The sequence below is a fragment of the Harpia harpyja genome, chromosome 10 (genome assembly GCF_026419915.1).
Source record: "Harpia harpyja isolate bHarHar1 chromosome 10, bHarHar1 primary haplotype, whole genome shotgun sequence".
In the NCBI taxonomy this organism is placed as follows: Eukaryota; Metazoa; Chordata; class Aves; order Accipitriformes; family Accipitridae; genus Harpia; species Harpia harpyja.
The window spans coordinates 457,149-472,265 of NC_068949.1; the positions used below are offsets into that span (position 1 = coordinate 457,149).

The 15,117-nt window shown below is 61.1% G+C and overlaps 1 protein-coding gene across 12 annotated transcripts in view; it reads right to left on the minus strand.

Moving 5' to 3' along the window:
* Positions 1-571: 571 nt before the first annotated feature.
* The window catches only part of DNM2 (dynamin 2), a 36,476-nt gene continuing 21,930 nt past the window's right edge, over positions 572-15,117 (minus strand). For 7 of the 12 annotated variants that reach the window (XM_052798774.1, XM_052798784.1, XM_052798779.1 and 4 more), the window contains 7 exons: positions 10,788-10,901; positions 7,163-7,272; positions 6,662-6,773; positions 6,107-6,271; positions 5,370-5,602; positions 4,978-5,226; positions 3,560-4,506 (listed from right to left, as the gene is read on the minus strand). In XM_052798774.1, coding sequence (XP_052654734.1) covers positions 4,437-4,506; positions 4,978-5,226; positions 5,370-5,602; positions 6,107-6,271; positions 6,662-6,773; positions 7,163-7,272; positions 10,788-10,901 — 1,053 coding nt within the window. In that variant the 3' untranslated portion in view covers positions 3,560-4,436. Of the gene's footprint in view, positions 1,091-3,559; positions 4,507-4,977; positions 5,227-5,369; positions 5,603-6,106; positions 6,272-6,661; positions 6,774-7,162; positions 7,273-10,787; positions 10,902-15,117 lie in introns of those variants that run through there. The other 5 variants (XM_052798781.1, XM_052798775.1, XM_052798785.1 and 2 more) reach the window with 2 other exon arrangements.

Consider the following 15,117-nt stretch of genomic DNA (forward strand, 5'->3'; position numbering starts at 1 on the left):
GCTGGACAAACTCCTCGGAATTGCCTCCACCGGCAGGGAAAAGGGCCCCGGAGGAGCCGGAGCCGGGAAGGACTTTGCTCGGGGAGAGGGTTCCCCACTCCCGCAGCGTTTATCGGGTAGGACGTGCACCCGGCCCTGCCCGCTGGCTCCGATACGGCATGGCCGGCACCGCGGAGATGGAAACCGCTGCCTGGAGGCTCACCGCGTGCCGGAGCTGCTCTCCCAATGCCGCTGCCCTGCGGCTCGTCTGAGCATCCGGGAAGGACCCGCCGAATCCCTCCGGCTTCAGGGGAAACCGGGACTTTCCTCGGCCAACGCGGAGCCAGGATTCCCCCACCCAGAGTCTCCCTCCCTGGGGCTCTCGCAGATTCAGGGGTGCAGGCTTGGCCCTTCCTCCGCTGGAGGCGTTTTGAACAGAACCAAGATGGCCATAAGGAGCAGATCCAGCCTTAAAAATGCCCAGAAAAGGGAATTCAAGCGGCAAATGTCGCTCCTGGTGCCCATAAATGGGGGGGGGGGGGGGCGACAGAGCTGGGCTGGGAGAGAGATGGGGCAAGAAATACTCCAAAATCGGGGCGAGCGTTGGAGGTGCTTTATGTGTTGCTGCCCCTGAAAAAAAACACCCCGGGGACGTCCACGAGGGGAGGGCGAAGGGGGAAAATCCCCGTGGCAAGGGCAGAGTTGCCCATAGCTTTGCCGGTGCGGCATCACCGGGAGCCGGAGCCAGTCCCAGGCTGCGGGGGGGTCATTATTAATCGCTAAATCACAACCTAGGCAAGGTGAGGGCAGTGGGAAGAGGCTGGCCTGGCTCGGGGGGGGCTTCTCGGCGCTCGGGAAGTGGGAGTTTTCACACTGGAGCGAAACGCCGCAGTCCCAGGAGCCCTTTTCCAACCCCGAGGTTGCCGAAAGCTGTGGGGGGAGAGGCCTCGCGTGCCCCCGACGCCTCGTCCTTTGCCCCCGGCGCGGGGCTGCGTCCCGGCCCCCGGCCGAAGGCGTCCGCTCGGCTTTGCGGCGGTGGGACGGGGGGGTCGGAGCAGCGGGGGCCGGCGGAGCTCAGAAGGGCCGAGGCGGCGCAGAGGGAGCCGGTCTCCTGGTGGCAGGGGAAAAAAAAAAAAAAAAGAAAAAGAGCATTTAGAGGGATCGGAGCTCCCCTGTCTGTGGGGCGGGGGGGGTGTCCCTGGCCAGGACCCCCCAGCGTGGCTGCAGAGGAGCCCCTGAGCGGGTCCCTGTCCTCCCCAAGAGCCTCTGGAGTCTCAGGGTGAGACCCCCCCACCCAAATCACAGCCCCCCCACCCCGGTTCTACCAACCCCCCAAGAAGCCCCAGCCGGCTTCCCTCGGCGCCTTCGTTAGCGCCTTCGTTAGCGATCCACCCCATTGGGACTGATGGCACTCCATCGCCCCTTCCTCCCGCTGCAGCCCCGGGAGCATCCCGTCCCGGCTGGCGGCTGCGGGACGAGCAGCCGGTGCCGGCACGGCACTTGCCGTGGGGCAGAACCGACCCTGAAACACCTGAGCTCGCCGCGCTGCCCGGCACCGGCGCAGGGTCCGGCACTCGCTCTACGGAAAATCCCCCCAAATCCCTCTTAGCGCAACGTCCAGCCGCCCTGGAGCCAGCCCAACTCCCGGCACGCTCCGGTACGTGCCGGAGCACCGAGTCCTACTGAAGCTGACGGCGCAACCCTGCACCGGGGGAAGCTCCGGCTGCGCCGGGACCTCCTGGTCGCCCACCACGGCCGAGGTCGCGTGGCCGGGCCTCCCTCCGGCTGCCGAGGGATAAATCCCACCGGAGCCCCCATGTCCCTCCTGGGCTGGAGCGAGACGCGGTTGAGCACTGGTTCATCCTCCGGCACCATTTCCGAGGACAAGGAGATGCCGGACCGCGACCGCACAGAAACGCGGCTCTGCCACAAGCCGGGTGGTGGGGAATCGGGGCGGTGGGGGCCGCATCCAGCCCCGCACCGGCCCCCGTTTGCTCCAACCGGGATTTTTCTGCCTCAACAATTTTCTGCAGCCCAGGCGCTCAAAGACACGTCCAAAAATGTGGGACCACCGCGCTCTGGCAGCACTGGGGGGGGCCTTACACGGAGGATGGGGTTGGTTTGATGCAAATAATAAAAGATTTGGGGTTTTAAACAGCCATCAGTGAAATCTTGGTTAGAGGAGCTGGCACAGAGACAGTCTGCAGGACAGCCCTCCCTTGATCCGAGACCCCCAAACTCCCCGTTTGATTCGAGAGCCCCACAAAGTCTCCTCAATCTGAGACCCCCAAAAGCCCCTCTTGATTCGAGATTCCCCCCAAAAGCTCCCCTTGATTCGAGGCCCCCCCACCAGCAATGGGACACTGGAGGAAAAGGCAGGAGGGAGAAGGAAAGGGCGAGACCAAAACCCCCACGAAGCGCCAGAGACTTTCACCAGAAGATTTGTATTTTTTTTCCCCTTTATTTTTTTTTTAATTTTTTTTTTTAGTTTATTAATAGGATACAGACCGGAGGCACTTACACGTTGGCAAACTGGAGGGAGAGGAGAGGAGCGGGCTGGGTTTTTGGCCAGACGAGGTGAGCGAGGGGGAGGCCCCCGAAACCGCCGGCGGGAAGAGGGGCAAGCGCCGGACGGGACCCCCCCGGCCGGGGAGGCGGCGGCAGCACCGGCCACGGACCGGGGAGGGGGGTGGTGGGGGCGAGAGCTGCACAGAGCGGCCGTGCCGGCGATGCCACCGGCCCCCCGAAACCCTGGGGGTGCCCGGCCGAATGACACCAGGCAGGGCAGCAGGCTGGGCTCGTTAACGGATTAATTGGGGGACGGGACACCTCGCTGCGAAAAAGGGGGATGCGATTAAGGCAGGCAGCGCCGCAGCCCCATCTCCGCGCTCCCGGCAGCCTGGCTGGGCTGGGGCTGGAGTCGATGTTCTTAAAAACCTACATTATTGTTGGGGTGGGTTTTTTTTTTCCTTTTCCTTTTTTTTTTTTTTTTTTATACAATTAATACAGTCTGTAAAAATATTTACAACCTCTGCTCCCAGCCAGAGCCCAGTGGGGCGACCGGCTCCTCGGGGAAGACCGAAGGCAGCGGCAAAGCGGGCAGGGATGCTGCGGGGGCCAAGGCACGGCTGGCTCGGGGCTGCCCCCTCGCTCCGGGCATCCTCCCAGACACAACCTCCCCCCCCTTCGGGATTTGCACGGGATTATCGGGGGCAGCCGGACCCCCCAGAAGAGCCTGTCCTGGGTGGGGGGCTCGAGGCAGCGGGGAGAAACGCTCCCTCCTCTTCCTCAGGGCTGGAAAAGCCGCTGCCGGCGAGGGGTTGCGGTGACGACAAACCGGGAGGGCACGGAGCTGCCCAGAATGCTCCGGCACGCTCCCCCCGCCACGAGACCCACCTCCCCGCGCGTTATTCCAGTCTTTTTCCCCGGGTCAGCCCGGGTTCGGTGTGCGCCGTGGCGGGCGCTTTACGGTGAGCACCGAGTACGGAGCGGGGCGAGGGCGGGCGTCGCGGAAGAAATACCTGAGGTTCGCTGCTGAGCCGGCACCTCGCGACACAAGGACTACCTGGAGAGTCTGCTCCTGCTTTGCGGCGGATTAGATTTATTAGCAAATCGCTATCTGCAGTCCCATCATTTTCCATATATAAATTTTCCTCAAAGCTATAAAAACTGAAATATAGACTATGGTCAAGATTAGCAATCGACTTTCGGGTTTGGGAGAGAAAAACCAAAAATCGCTAAGTTTTATATATAATATATTAATACAAAAATTCTGGAGGGGGGGAGGAAGAGGAGGAAAAGGAGGAAGAAAGCGAATAGGCAGGAATCTGATCAGCCCCAACGGCAGCTCTAGGAGATTCTGGGCGCAGCCAAAGACAGGCGACAGTCTTGGAGTCAACCACCTCCGAGCTCTCCCATCCCCGTCGCGTACATTCAGGCCATCCCACGGCACGAACGCCGAGCGCTGGTGTGTGGTGGAGGGAGAGGGAGGGGGGGGATTTCTGACAAAGTGCAATATTCGACCCCCCCCAAAATATCTAATCCTCCGCGGTTTATTATACGGGGAGCGGGGGGGGCACAGCGGGACTCGGGGGCTTCTCTGGCGCAGCACCGGCCCCTCGCCGCCGTAGTGCCGACTATCCGCTTCCCGGCTCAGGCGCAGCGGAGGTGAGGGAGGGCGAGGAGCGCTGCCCGTCCTAAACCGATGTCGCCGGCATTTACACGCCGGGACGCTCTGCGCCCGTCCCGAGGAGGGGCCGCGGCGCGCTGATGGGGATCGGCCGTGGTTAAACCGCTCTGCTGAGCTGATCACAGGTAGGATGGTTTTAAAAAACGAGATTAGACGCGGGGGTTGGGGGTTGTTTTTTTTTCCCCTTTCCCCCCCCCCCCAAAACGGCAAAGGAAAGCGGCAGGCGTGGGGGCAGCCGCTCTGGGAGTCGCTACCAGCCCCTGGGCAGTTAATCGAGCAGGGAGGGTTCGGCCGGTCGGATAATGGTGGGCCGGTTCGGCGCGGCGGGGGGTCTTCTGCTGCAGAGAGAAGGGGAACAGAGGCGTGAGCGTGGGGACGGCGAGGCGAGGGGACCTCGTGGTGGCAGCTCAGCTCGAGGCCACGTCCCGGCGGGACCTCCGTCCCCGCCTGCCGGCGGCACGCAAGCTCCCCAGCCTCCGGCGCGTGCCACGGAGGTACCGGCAACCGGCACCGATCCTTCTGCAGGGAGGAGGGGGACCGGAGTTCCCACCCCAGGAGAAGCGAGGGGCTGCGCTGGGGGGCAGAAGGGGAGCTCCAAGTCCTGCCACAGAAACCACGAGCTGCCGACTCCCCTCCCGACCGAGGGGTTTCGCACCTCGGAGGCACCGGGACGTTCAGAAAAGCTCCGCCCGAGTTGAGGATCCAGCCCTGGGGGCAGGAGACCGCCCCACGCCCCCTCGGGAGGGCTGCGGGCCGAGGACGAGAGCCTCCCCCGGCACCGGGGAGCCTGCCGAAACGGATTCTCTTACCTGGGCACCCCTGGAGGAATGCCGGGGGGGATGCGTGCCGGCCGCGACGGGATCTGAGGAGGGGCTGAGAAGGGGTCGTTATTAGCAGCGAAGATGTTCTGGGGTCCAGGGCGCGAGGGGATGGGGGGAGCGGCGAAGGAGGAGGGTCCCCCTGCGGGGATGGGGATCAGGGGCGGCCCCGGCGTTGGACCCCTCACGGCTGGCGGCCGGCCCGGCGGCAGGACGGCAGATCTGCGCTGAGGCGGGGGGCTGCGGAGGAGAGAGAGCACCTCAGGGAACGGAGCGCTGACAGCCCGCAGCCCTCCTTTCCCCCAGGAAAAAGCCCAAATCCGCGTTATCCCGTCGTCCGCCCCACTAATTCCCGTCGGGCATCCCGTCCCCGCCAAACCGACCTGTGCCCACTGCTCGTCTGCAGCCACGTGTCGTCCACGGGCGGGGGAACCGGCGTGGAGACGGTGCTGGTGCTGATGTCCCCGATGATGTTCAAGGCCTCTTTCAGGGCATGGTACATGCGCAGCATGTCGTCCCTCCTCTGCGCCTGGTCGGCCGACTCCTCCATCAGGCTGTTCTGGTCGGCAGAGGAGTACAGGTAGGCCAACAGCTCCGAGTGGATGAAATCCTTGGTCTAAAGAGAAACAGCAAGCCAAGGTGAGCCCGAGACAGCAAACCTGCTGGCTCGGAAGCTGGGGGAGTCGGAGCTGGAGGACCCAAAGCCGTGGAGGCAGCGGGGGCCAGGGGACACCTCTTCCAGCCCTGGAAGACACGTGGAGCCCCAGCGACTCGGGACTTGCGGGACGGTTCAGCGTCCCCGGTTTGCTGGAACCAGGCGGGAGCAAACGCCAAGAATCAAAGTGCCTTCTCAGCAAAGCCGCTGCCAAGCAGCTCGAGCACAAAGACATAAGAATTAAGAATCGAAAGATCATCAAATCCCACTGTTCAGTTCCAGCTCGGCGACGAGCGTGGCGCAGCCCATCCGACTCCTACTAAAGCCGAGGGGGGCCCAGGGCTCCTCCCCGGCGTGTGCTGCCCGGAGAACCCCAAAATCCCCAGAACCCCCAGAAGCTCCCTTCCCTCTGGAGGGGCCGCGTCCGTCCGAGGTTCCCCTCCGCCCCGCGGCGCAGCCACTCACATTGTTTATCATGAGGTGCATTATCGTCTTTGGCATGAGGTCCCGGATGGACTTGTTGATGATGCCGACGTAGGAGTCGACAAGGTTGCGGATGGTTTCCACCTGGCGCTCCAGCTGAGGGTCCATGGAGAAGGTGTTCTCCTGGGCGCCGTCCTCGTTCTCAGTCTGCTCAGGGAAAGCAGGGCACAAGTTACTGTCGGGATCTGACAGACCCAGAAAGAAACCCCTCTGCTCCGCACATAATCCCTGTCCCTTCCACCTATTTCCATCCTACGCGGATGCTTTTTTGAAACAGAGTTTATTTCGTAGCCCGGAACGACTAGATCCATCGGCTGGGCAGCACAAACTAGGGCCGCGTTATAAAGTTCGTCCTCTTCTGCGATACCACGGCATTTTCCAGGGTATCCGAGAACCTACTGTGACACACCAGGACCCAAGCCAAGAGCTCCCAAGTCTGAAGGCTCCTCTGGCAGCCTCTCCCCGGGCTGGTCTCAGACAGCACCCCTCGGCCAGCCTGCTCCGGGAGGGCTCGGACAAGTCAGAGGGAGTGTTTACTTGGTCTTTCTCTGGGTAAACTCCCGCTCGGAGGAAGGAGGCTTTCCAGCTGTCCACATCTTCTTGGGAGTCGCAGGCCAGCTCAATCTGACGGAGATCTTTGTACACGTTCCTAGGAAGAAGGCGCAGAGCCGGGGGTGAGGACCACGGAGGACGGGAGGCTCGGCAGAGCACCGGCGAGGCCTCCAGCACCTCGAGCCCTCAACACCAGGATGCCCGAAGAAGCCTGAAATCCCTCCAGAATGTGTATATAAATATCGGCAAGCTTCTGCTTCCTCTGAAGAAATCCTCCCCCACCAGATCACAGATGCTCCTGCCTTGGAGCGCGACACCGAACGGACGGGGAAGCCGGATGCACGGCCTGGGTTTGGACCAGCAATGACCAAGGGAGGGCAAAACCATCAGCCCGTCAACCGTGGAGCGTGTTCGGCAGCGTTTTGAGCCTGGTGCGATACCCAGAGAGCGAAGGGATTTCAGGAGGCTCCTGCTCACAGCCCTTACCTTTGCTCTGTGTTGAAGATGGCAAAGACGTGCTTGTTAGACATAAATCCCTTCTCCACGTCCCTGATTTTCAAATTATCCAAAGGCAACATGTATTTCTTCTCCTTCTCCTGGAAGAGGGGACAAGAGGAAGGGAGGGATGAGAGCGAGCGAGGACAGCGGTGCTTCGCTAATGCTGATTAGCCATCCTGAGTAGAACGAAAACCCAACCCCTAGAAACACAGCGGAGATCAGAGCTCCTGCGACGGAGGGGCCGCGATTTCCTCAAGCTCACACCAGAGAAGGTCCACCAAGACACGCTTTTCAGCTCAGCCCACAGCACACGATTCCCTGACCAAAGCCAAGAGCTTTACCTGGGACGGAGCAATCTGCCCTCCCCAGGAGCCTGCCCCCCGAATCGGCAGCGCTCCGGCACAAGAACAGACCGCGAATCCCTTTTGGTGCTGCTCTGGCTTCCCTGCCTTTCCAAGGACGCATCCGGCAGCACCAAAGAAACCACCGGAGAAAGGGATTCGGTCCCTCCAGGTCGGCGGGCGGCTCCAGGACGCTGCCCGCTGGCAGCCCTGCCTGTGCCGTAGCTGCCCTCCCTTGGCACGGGATGGGGCCGGCTCCACCGGAGCCCACCCTGCCGCCTCCGTGGGGCCCCAGGAATTTCCCCCCCGGTGCCCGTCCCTGCCGGAGGGGATGGTTGGAAGGAACCGGGGCCTCGCAGTCTGGCACAAAGTCGGCTGCTGATTTAAGAGGCTGCTCTCCAGCCCCGCCGAGGGGCCACCCAGCCGAGTCGCTGCCGAAACGCCACATCTGGAATTGTTTAGAACAGCTCCAGCTCCACTTTGTCTCCAGATGCTGCGCACACGGTCCCAAAAAGTGACGTTCGCCTTTGTAGAGAGGCCACGAACCCAAAGCCTTCCCCCCCCCCCCGCCCCCCTTCCACCGCCGCCCCACACTCCTCCTCATGATTTCCTGAAAAACCCACAACTTTTTTCCAGACTGGATTCGGTTGCAAGGACTTTGCCACGTCAGAAGAGAGACAAAGCAGTTTCCTTTCGCCCATCGGGCTTCTCTCCTTATTAAAAAAAAAAAACCAAAACCCGGGAGGGGGAAAAAATTAAAAATAAAAACCGCCCCCGTGGATGCCGTGGGAAGCCGGAGACTCCAGCCCAGCCTGCCCAGTGTTCAGACTACCTGTTCAGGAGGGTTTAAAGTTGTACAGTAGTCTGCACATTGGTTAGATCGGGTTTGGCCGAGCAGCACCCCAGCAGCACCCCAGCAGCCGCAAGGTAAGGGCAGGGGGGGGGAGCGAGCCCGGATTCGGCCCTTTTTGGGGAGATTTTTGCTCCGACTCGTGGAGGCGGCGTGGTTTTGGGGTTTTGGTTTTTTTGCCTCGGCGGCACAAGCGGGAGGGCAGAGCCGAAGCGGGGGGAGCCCGGCCGGGCAGCGCTCCCCACGCTTCCCCGCCTTGCAATGGGGAGGCGAGAGGGTGGGCTGCATCCCCCCAAAACCCCAGGGTGCTGGGTGCCGGCTTAGCAGCTCTTGGCGGTTCATTTTTTAACGGCGGGGGCTTGGTGGGGGGGGGCAGGGGTAGGGGGGCAGGGAGAGCTGGGCTTGCAGAAGACAGAGCCTCATTCATCCCCGGCCGGCTGGTTCTCATTACCCGCCGCGGAGGGGCCAGACGTGCCCCCCGAGAGGCCTCTGCGCAGGAAACCGGGGGAGCACCGGCGGGCTCCGAGAGGGGGGGAAAGCACGCCGGAGGGAGGTTTATCAGCTCAACATGTTTCCTTCTCTTTTAGGAGGCAGATTTAAAAAGGGGGCTGGGGGGGGTGGCCGGGGAAGAGAGGTTAAAATCTGACTCCACGGTTCGGGAGAGACGTTCACCTTTGCAGCTCGCTCGGAAGATGAAGGATGAACAAAAGAAGCCCGGGCTTTGCTCTCATGCCCGATGTCCAGCTGCTGAGCAGCTCCCGGGAAATAAAAGTTGTGTTCACGTCTCCTTTTTCTGACCCGCGTGCTGGGCTCTGGCGAGGCAGCGGCCACACCGAACCCCTCGCGTCCCCCCAAAACACCCTGCAAGCCAGCCCCCCCACCCCACAGCATCTGGCCAGGAGGCCGGTGACGTAAGGGGAAAGGCGAGATCACGGGCCGATTTTCAGACTGTGGGGGCGGAAATGCTGGAAAATCTGAAATATGAAAGTAGCATGGCCGAGACCACGATGCCACGGAGGAGATGCTGGCTCCGGCGCTCACGCCGGCCCCGGCAGCTCGGACAAGAAGCGGGCAGGAGATGCCGGTCTTGCCGCCGTCCCGTTCCTGGGAGGGTTGAGCCCAAAGAAATCGCTTTGGGTTTGAGTGGTGAAATGCCATTTCCAGGCAGGGGTGAGTTACCAGCACCCTGGCCGCCCCGGTACGCCGGGGAGCGGGATGTCCAGCCCGAGGGCTGGGGCACCAGATCCCCTGACATGGGCAAACAGGTCCGGGAACAGCAGCGGCCCCTTCCCAGACACCCAGTGAGGAACAAGAAGGGACCTGTGGGGTCCCGGCACAGAGAAACCCCAGAAGCGGAGAGAATCGGGTTCCCTCCCCATGCCCTGGTCTCCCCACGCTCACGGGGGTGGCTCTGGAGGGGGGTCGGTGGCCGGGGGGTGGCTGGGCACCGCACGGGCCGGTCAGGACAGCGCGCAATGCCCCCCACGCGTACCCCACCTCCTGCCCACCACAGGCAGGGCTGCCCGGGCTTCAGGCAGCGGAGATGCCTCGGCGTTCTTTGCTGGGAGGGCGGCACGGGCTGCAGCCACCTCCTGCCCACCCCGATCCCGTTTCCCATTTCCCTCCAGCTTCCAAGATCTTTTTGCAGCTCAACCCTAGCGTGGGGATATTAACCCCATCGGCACCTCCTGCCCGAAGGCAGCTTTGGGATGATGCATGATGTAAGAGCAGCGCAGCAACCCCACGGAGAACAGCCAAGGAGGGGGTTCGGGGCTTGGTGACAAGGCACCGATGGTCCCGTGGGGTCAAAGACTAAGTTTTCCTTTACCCGCAGCCAAGCCCTGCACAGCGTTGGTGGTTTTCCGTTCCCCAGGGCCAGAACGGACATGGTTTCCCCTCCTGACCACCTGCATTGCTCCTCTGGCTTTGCTGTGCTGAGACGGTCAAACTGGGAACTGGCTGCCCTGGGTTAGGGGGTTGGGATGGGGCAGGGATGTAAAAGGAGGTCCCCGATCCTTCTTGGAGGTCTTGCAACCACAGCGTTGGGGGACAAAGAAAACCTCCCCTGAAGGAGGCAGGGCACAGGGGATGCCTGCACGGCGTGGCCACCCCCCAGGCTCGGCCAGGGCCGGGCAGCTGGATCCCGTAGGACCTCCGCTTGCCAATGTCTCCCAGTTTATCTTTGTTTACACAATCCCGAGGTCCGGGGGAGTGTCTGGAGACATGGAATTTGCTGGCTGGGGCTGTGCGCTGTCTGCAGGGCACCCTCCAGAGGAGACCCACACTCCTGCACGCCAGGAGATGGACAATGCTAATTAGTCCCGGGCGCTAATTCTCATTCCCAGCCCGAGGACCTTCTCACCCGAGGCCCGTGAATCACAGAGCCTCTCCTCAAAACCCGTTCTTCCCCGCTCGCACATACCTCCTCGTCCTTGTACCAGGACAACGACTCGGCCGTCAGCACAAACCAGTATTCCTTGGAGCCTCCCTTCATGATGCTGATGTTGTTGATGGTCAGCCAGCCCCTGCGGATCACCTGGAGACAGAGGAGTGGTGGTGGGGAGCGGAGGGGAGGAAGGAAGAAGAGGTTACAGGCTACTGTGGAGTCTCCAGGGGAGTTCCCCAGATGGAGAGCAAGGAAAAGTGCTCCTGAGCTCGAAAGCCCGCCTAGACCCTTCACAGAAAGCCCTAGCCTCAGCAAAAGACCCTCAACCAGACAGATACTGAGACCCCATCTCACAGGTAAGCTAGCAGCACGTGGGGGGGACGTCTGGAGCTATTCTAGCTCCCAAAGCTGGATGAGGAAAGCAGCGAGCCCCTGCCCACGCTCATGGTAAGATGCTGCGGCACCAACAGATCCAAACCCAACTCCACATTAATTCCCCATGGCCACTGGTGCCACCTGGTCAGCCAGCAGCAGCCCAGACAGGAGAGGTGATGGAGAGCAAAAGGTCCAGCACCCCAAAGGGACGAGACAGGAATTCAGAGCGTGTCTTGGGTTTAAGAGAGGACCGGAGCTGCCCGGGGGCATTACGGTCTCTGCCGAGGGCTGTTTTGGGGTCTCCCGCACAGGGGTGCTGGTGCCGGTCCTTCCCAAAGGTCGGCATGCAGCGCGGCGGTGCCAGGAGCCCCGAAAAAAGAGACCTCAGCCTCCATCCCGGCCGTTCCAAAGCCGCCGTCATGCCACCTGCGAGCAACAAAGGTCTGCAGAGACTAATGGAGCCCCATCAGCTGAGGCACGTTCCCAGGAGCAACAACCAACTTACCCAGGCCAGCAACTACCGGAGCAGCTCTCCCCATCCCTGTTCTGCTCAGGGTCTCCGTGAGCAACGTGCCCTCGCTGAGGGCGGCCACGGCAGCCCTCAGCCTCATGATAACCGAGGAATCCTGTGTTTCTCACCCAAACCCACTCCCCCTCTTGTGCGTTGACCCCTACCCCAAAGCAGCCTCCCCCCAGGACAGCTCCTCTGCCTCCTTGCAGGCAGGACTAGCCGGCAGGTCTTGCCGAGCTCGCAGCCCCCAGTGAAAGGCTCCCTCGCAGCCCCACAGACGGACCTCGCATGCAAACACGTAGCAGCAGCCGCCGGCAATCGGGGCAGCAGCACGCTGAAGCGAGATTGCCGAAGCCTGACGTTGCAAGCAGCAGTTTTTCACGACACAACGCACAAGGACCACACTGTCCGAAGCAGGCGGCAGCATTCCCTGTCCTATATCAGCCCGGGGAGCTAACGGCTGACCACTATCTCCATCACGGCACTTGTGTTCTCTCCCAGCGCCGGTGGCGAGGAAGCTTGCACAATGGTGTAGCTGGTCTCAGCAGCTACCGCACAGCAGAGCCCTCGCTAGACTATCCCACGCCTGTCTCGGCACTGTCAGAGCTAGAGGGGCACCATCCTGCTGATGCCAAGGAGCATCCCTGTGCCTGTAACGGCTTCCCCAAGACAACAGCCCTTGGGGAACAACTCCACCTTCACTGGATGCACCTCGGCGACAGCAGAGCCCCACCAGGACACCTGTGCCTGCTGGAAAACGTCATGAATTATCACAAACCCCTCACAGTTGTGAGAACAGGCAACGGAGATGTGCTGGAAGCTGGAATCGCTCCTAGCCTTGAGTCCGGACAAGCCAGGGCTGGACTGGGACGAGCGAGCACACTGCTCGGCCGAGCAGAGGATTAGACCCTGCCCAGGCGCTCCCGCCGGCCTCCCACGAGAGGGGCAGCAGACTGACTTCACCAGCAGCACAACCACCATCTTTGGGACAGGCCGGGAGTTTTCTAAGCTTTTCAACTGCAGGCAAGATTACGCTCTGCCCGGCAGGGTTCCTCCATTGTTCTGGGAGCTATTGTACGGAGAGGAAGGTCACCGCGGCTCGGCACAGATCCCAGGGCTGCGGCAGAAGCCTTTAGACCAAGCTGTGAGTCTCTCTCCCTACCAAGGGCTGCAGGGGAGCGGCATTCTTCTCACCATCACCCCCGCGGTTTTACTGCGGAGCTGCTACGCCGGCCGCCCCGTGAGCTGCATGGCAGGACCACGCTACACTTTCAGATACCGGTTTGCCTGCAGATGACCTGCTCCCAGGTAAAGAGGGGGAACGGAGAGTCCCCGAACCTGTCTGCTTCTGCTGTGTCAACCCATCCAGCTGGGACTCTGCTCTGGAGGCAGCGAGGGCACCTGGAGGTGGAGGGTCAGACCTCCCCAGGGCAGGAGCTGCCTCGCAAACGGCAATGCTGGCCACTGCTAGAGACCTAAAAAACTGGAGGAGAGCTTCCCGAGAAGCACCCACTCCTGTGGGACCCCTAAAGGAGAGCCCAGCCGAGCTGGGAGGTAGCACAGCACACAAACCGCCCCCGTTCAGCAGCCTGGCACCCACACGCATCTTCCCGGTACGTGAGCCGTATCCCGTGTTCTGGGATGCTTTAGGTGCCCTGCGCTGAGCATCCCGCACCGGGAGGCCGGCGGCAGGAGGGACTCAGTGGCGGCTCGGCAAAGCCAGTGCCCTGGGACCACGGCTTTTCTACCCCAGCGCTTCACAGGGGTTAGTACCACCACACGGGTTAGTAATGGGCAGACGTGGGGAAAATGCATCTGGGGGGGGTTGATTCAAGTCAGTCCGAAGCATGGATGGGAGGGAGAACGAACAACCCTTGCGGTTAAGCAGAGAAGAGTTAGACATGAGCGAGATGCAGAGTTTGTTATGGCTTGTATGGGAACCAGCTCTGAGCAGCTGCGCCCGAGACCCAAGGCAGGGCTTTAATCTCAACACCAGGATTAAGCATGTAAAACAGAGCCAGCGCCAGCCCTTTTGTGCCGAGGCTTTTCTGTGTGCTGCTGGGGGAATGCACCAAGGGATGGGGCTCGGGCTGCTCTCGTTTTCAGACTGCTCAGGTGGCTGCCAACGTAAAAGCCACGACAAAATCCACTGTGTTAGGCACGGGCAAAGCTCGGTGCGCCGGCGGGCGCAGGCAGCTAGAGCTAAAACTTAACTCATACAGATTTTTCTGGTGAGGGGAAGGAAGGAGCCCTGAAATTAAGACAGCAGAGGTTGTCAGATTAAAGATTTCACCTTCTGATTCGCTCTGGCATGTTTGAGACCCCGATTTGCATTTAAAAACAATCTCCAAATTTAAACCGAGCCTGGTTTTAAAGGAACAGAGACAGGACCGGGGAGATGGAGCAGTTGAGGGGATCAGGGCCAAGGAAAGGGCAGAGGGAAAAGGTTCAGCAGCAAAGCAAGTCCTGCGAGCCAGGTTAGAGGCTCTGGCAGGTGCTGGGACAGTTTTGGAGGGGATTATAAGGAACAGGGAATCTGCCTTTAGGGCATGGGGCCAGGAGAGATCCAAGGCTGTAGCATAGAGGGAGCTGGAGCGTTAGAGAAAAGCCAAGATTTGATTTCTTTTGCTAAAGGGTAGAAGAGGGGAGGGCACTCTGCAGAGCCGGAGACACCCCAGCTGTGTGCTGGCTCAAGGCAGGACTCAGGACACCTCCTCCTCTATCGCCAAATGCAGGTTGAGGAGGAGGAGGAGGAGAAGGACGAGGAGGAGGAGGAGGAGGAGAGAGGAAGGCTGCGCCACAGTGCCTGGCACTGAGCCACACAGCAGAGAGCCCAGAAGAAAGTTCCTTTAAGACCAACTGATATTGGTGAGAGCACCAATGGTTTTAGGGCTTGTAAGCCAGGCAAGCTCCCCCGGCAGAAGAGCTCCAGAGCTCTCGGAGCTCTGCCCGGCTCCGAATCAGAAGCAGCCTGGCACCGGCCTGGCGCCTCGAATCCTTAATTGTCAGATCTCCACCTTCCCGTCATCCAGCACGATCACGTCCGCACAGCCAGTGATGGGAGAGCGTCCCTGCACAGAAATCATTGTGTGGGAGGCAAGAGATGGGCCCTTGGGGGGGGGTTTCCTTTGTTTTTGCAGCAACATCTGGACGGTGCTAAAAGAAAATGGAAGTGTCTGAACAGTTGGAAGAGATGGGAAATGGGCACGGGGCCCTCACAGACTGTTGGAGCTGCGGATGTGGTCGGTAAGTCACGGGGTTTCACTGAGCAGAAAGTACAAACCTTCCTGGGAAGAGCAGGATGGGTGCTGCCTGCGCTGCGGCAGGGCGGCTGTCTCACCACCACATCCCTCCACTGTAACTGGGTTATTACAGCAGCCTCATAAAATCCATTTTTGAGATAAGAAAGCATCCAGCGCCTAAGCTGCAGCTTCTTTTTCATGGGACTGTGTGGCTGATGAGAGGTGGCCGACTCTGGGG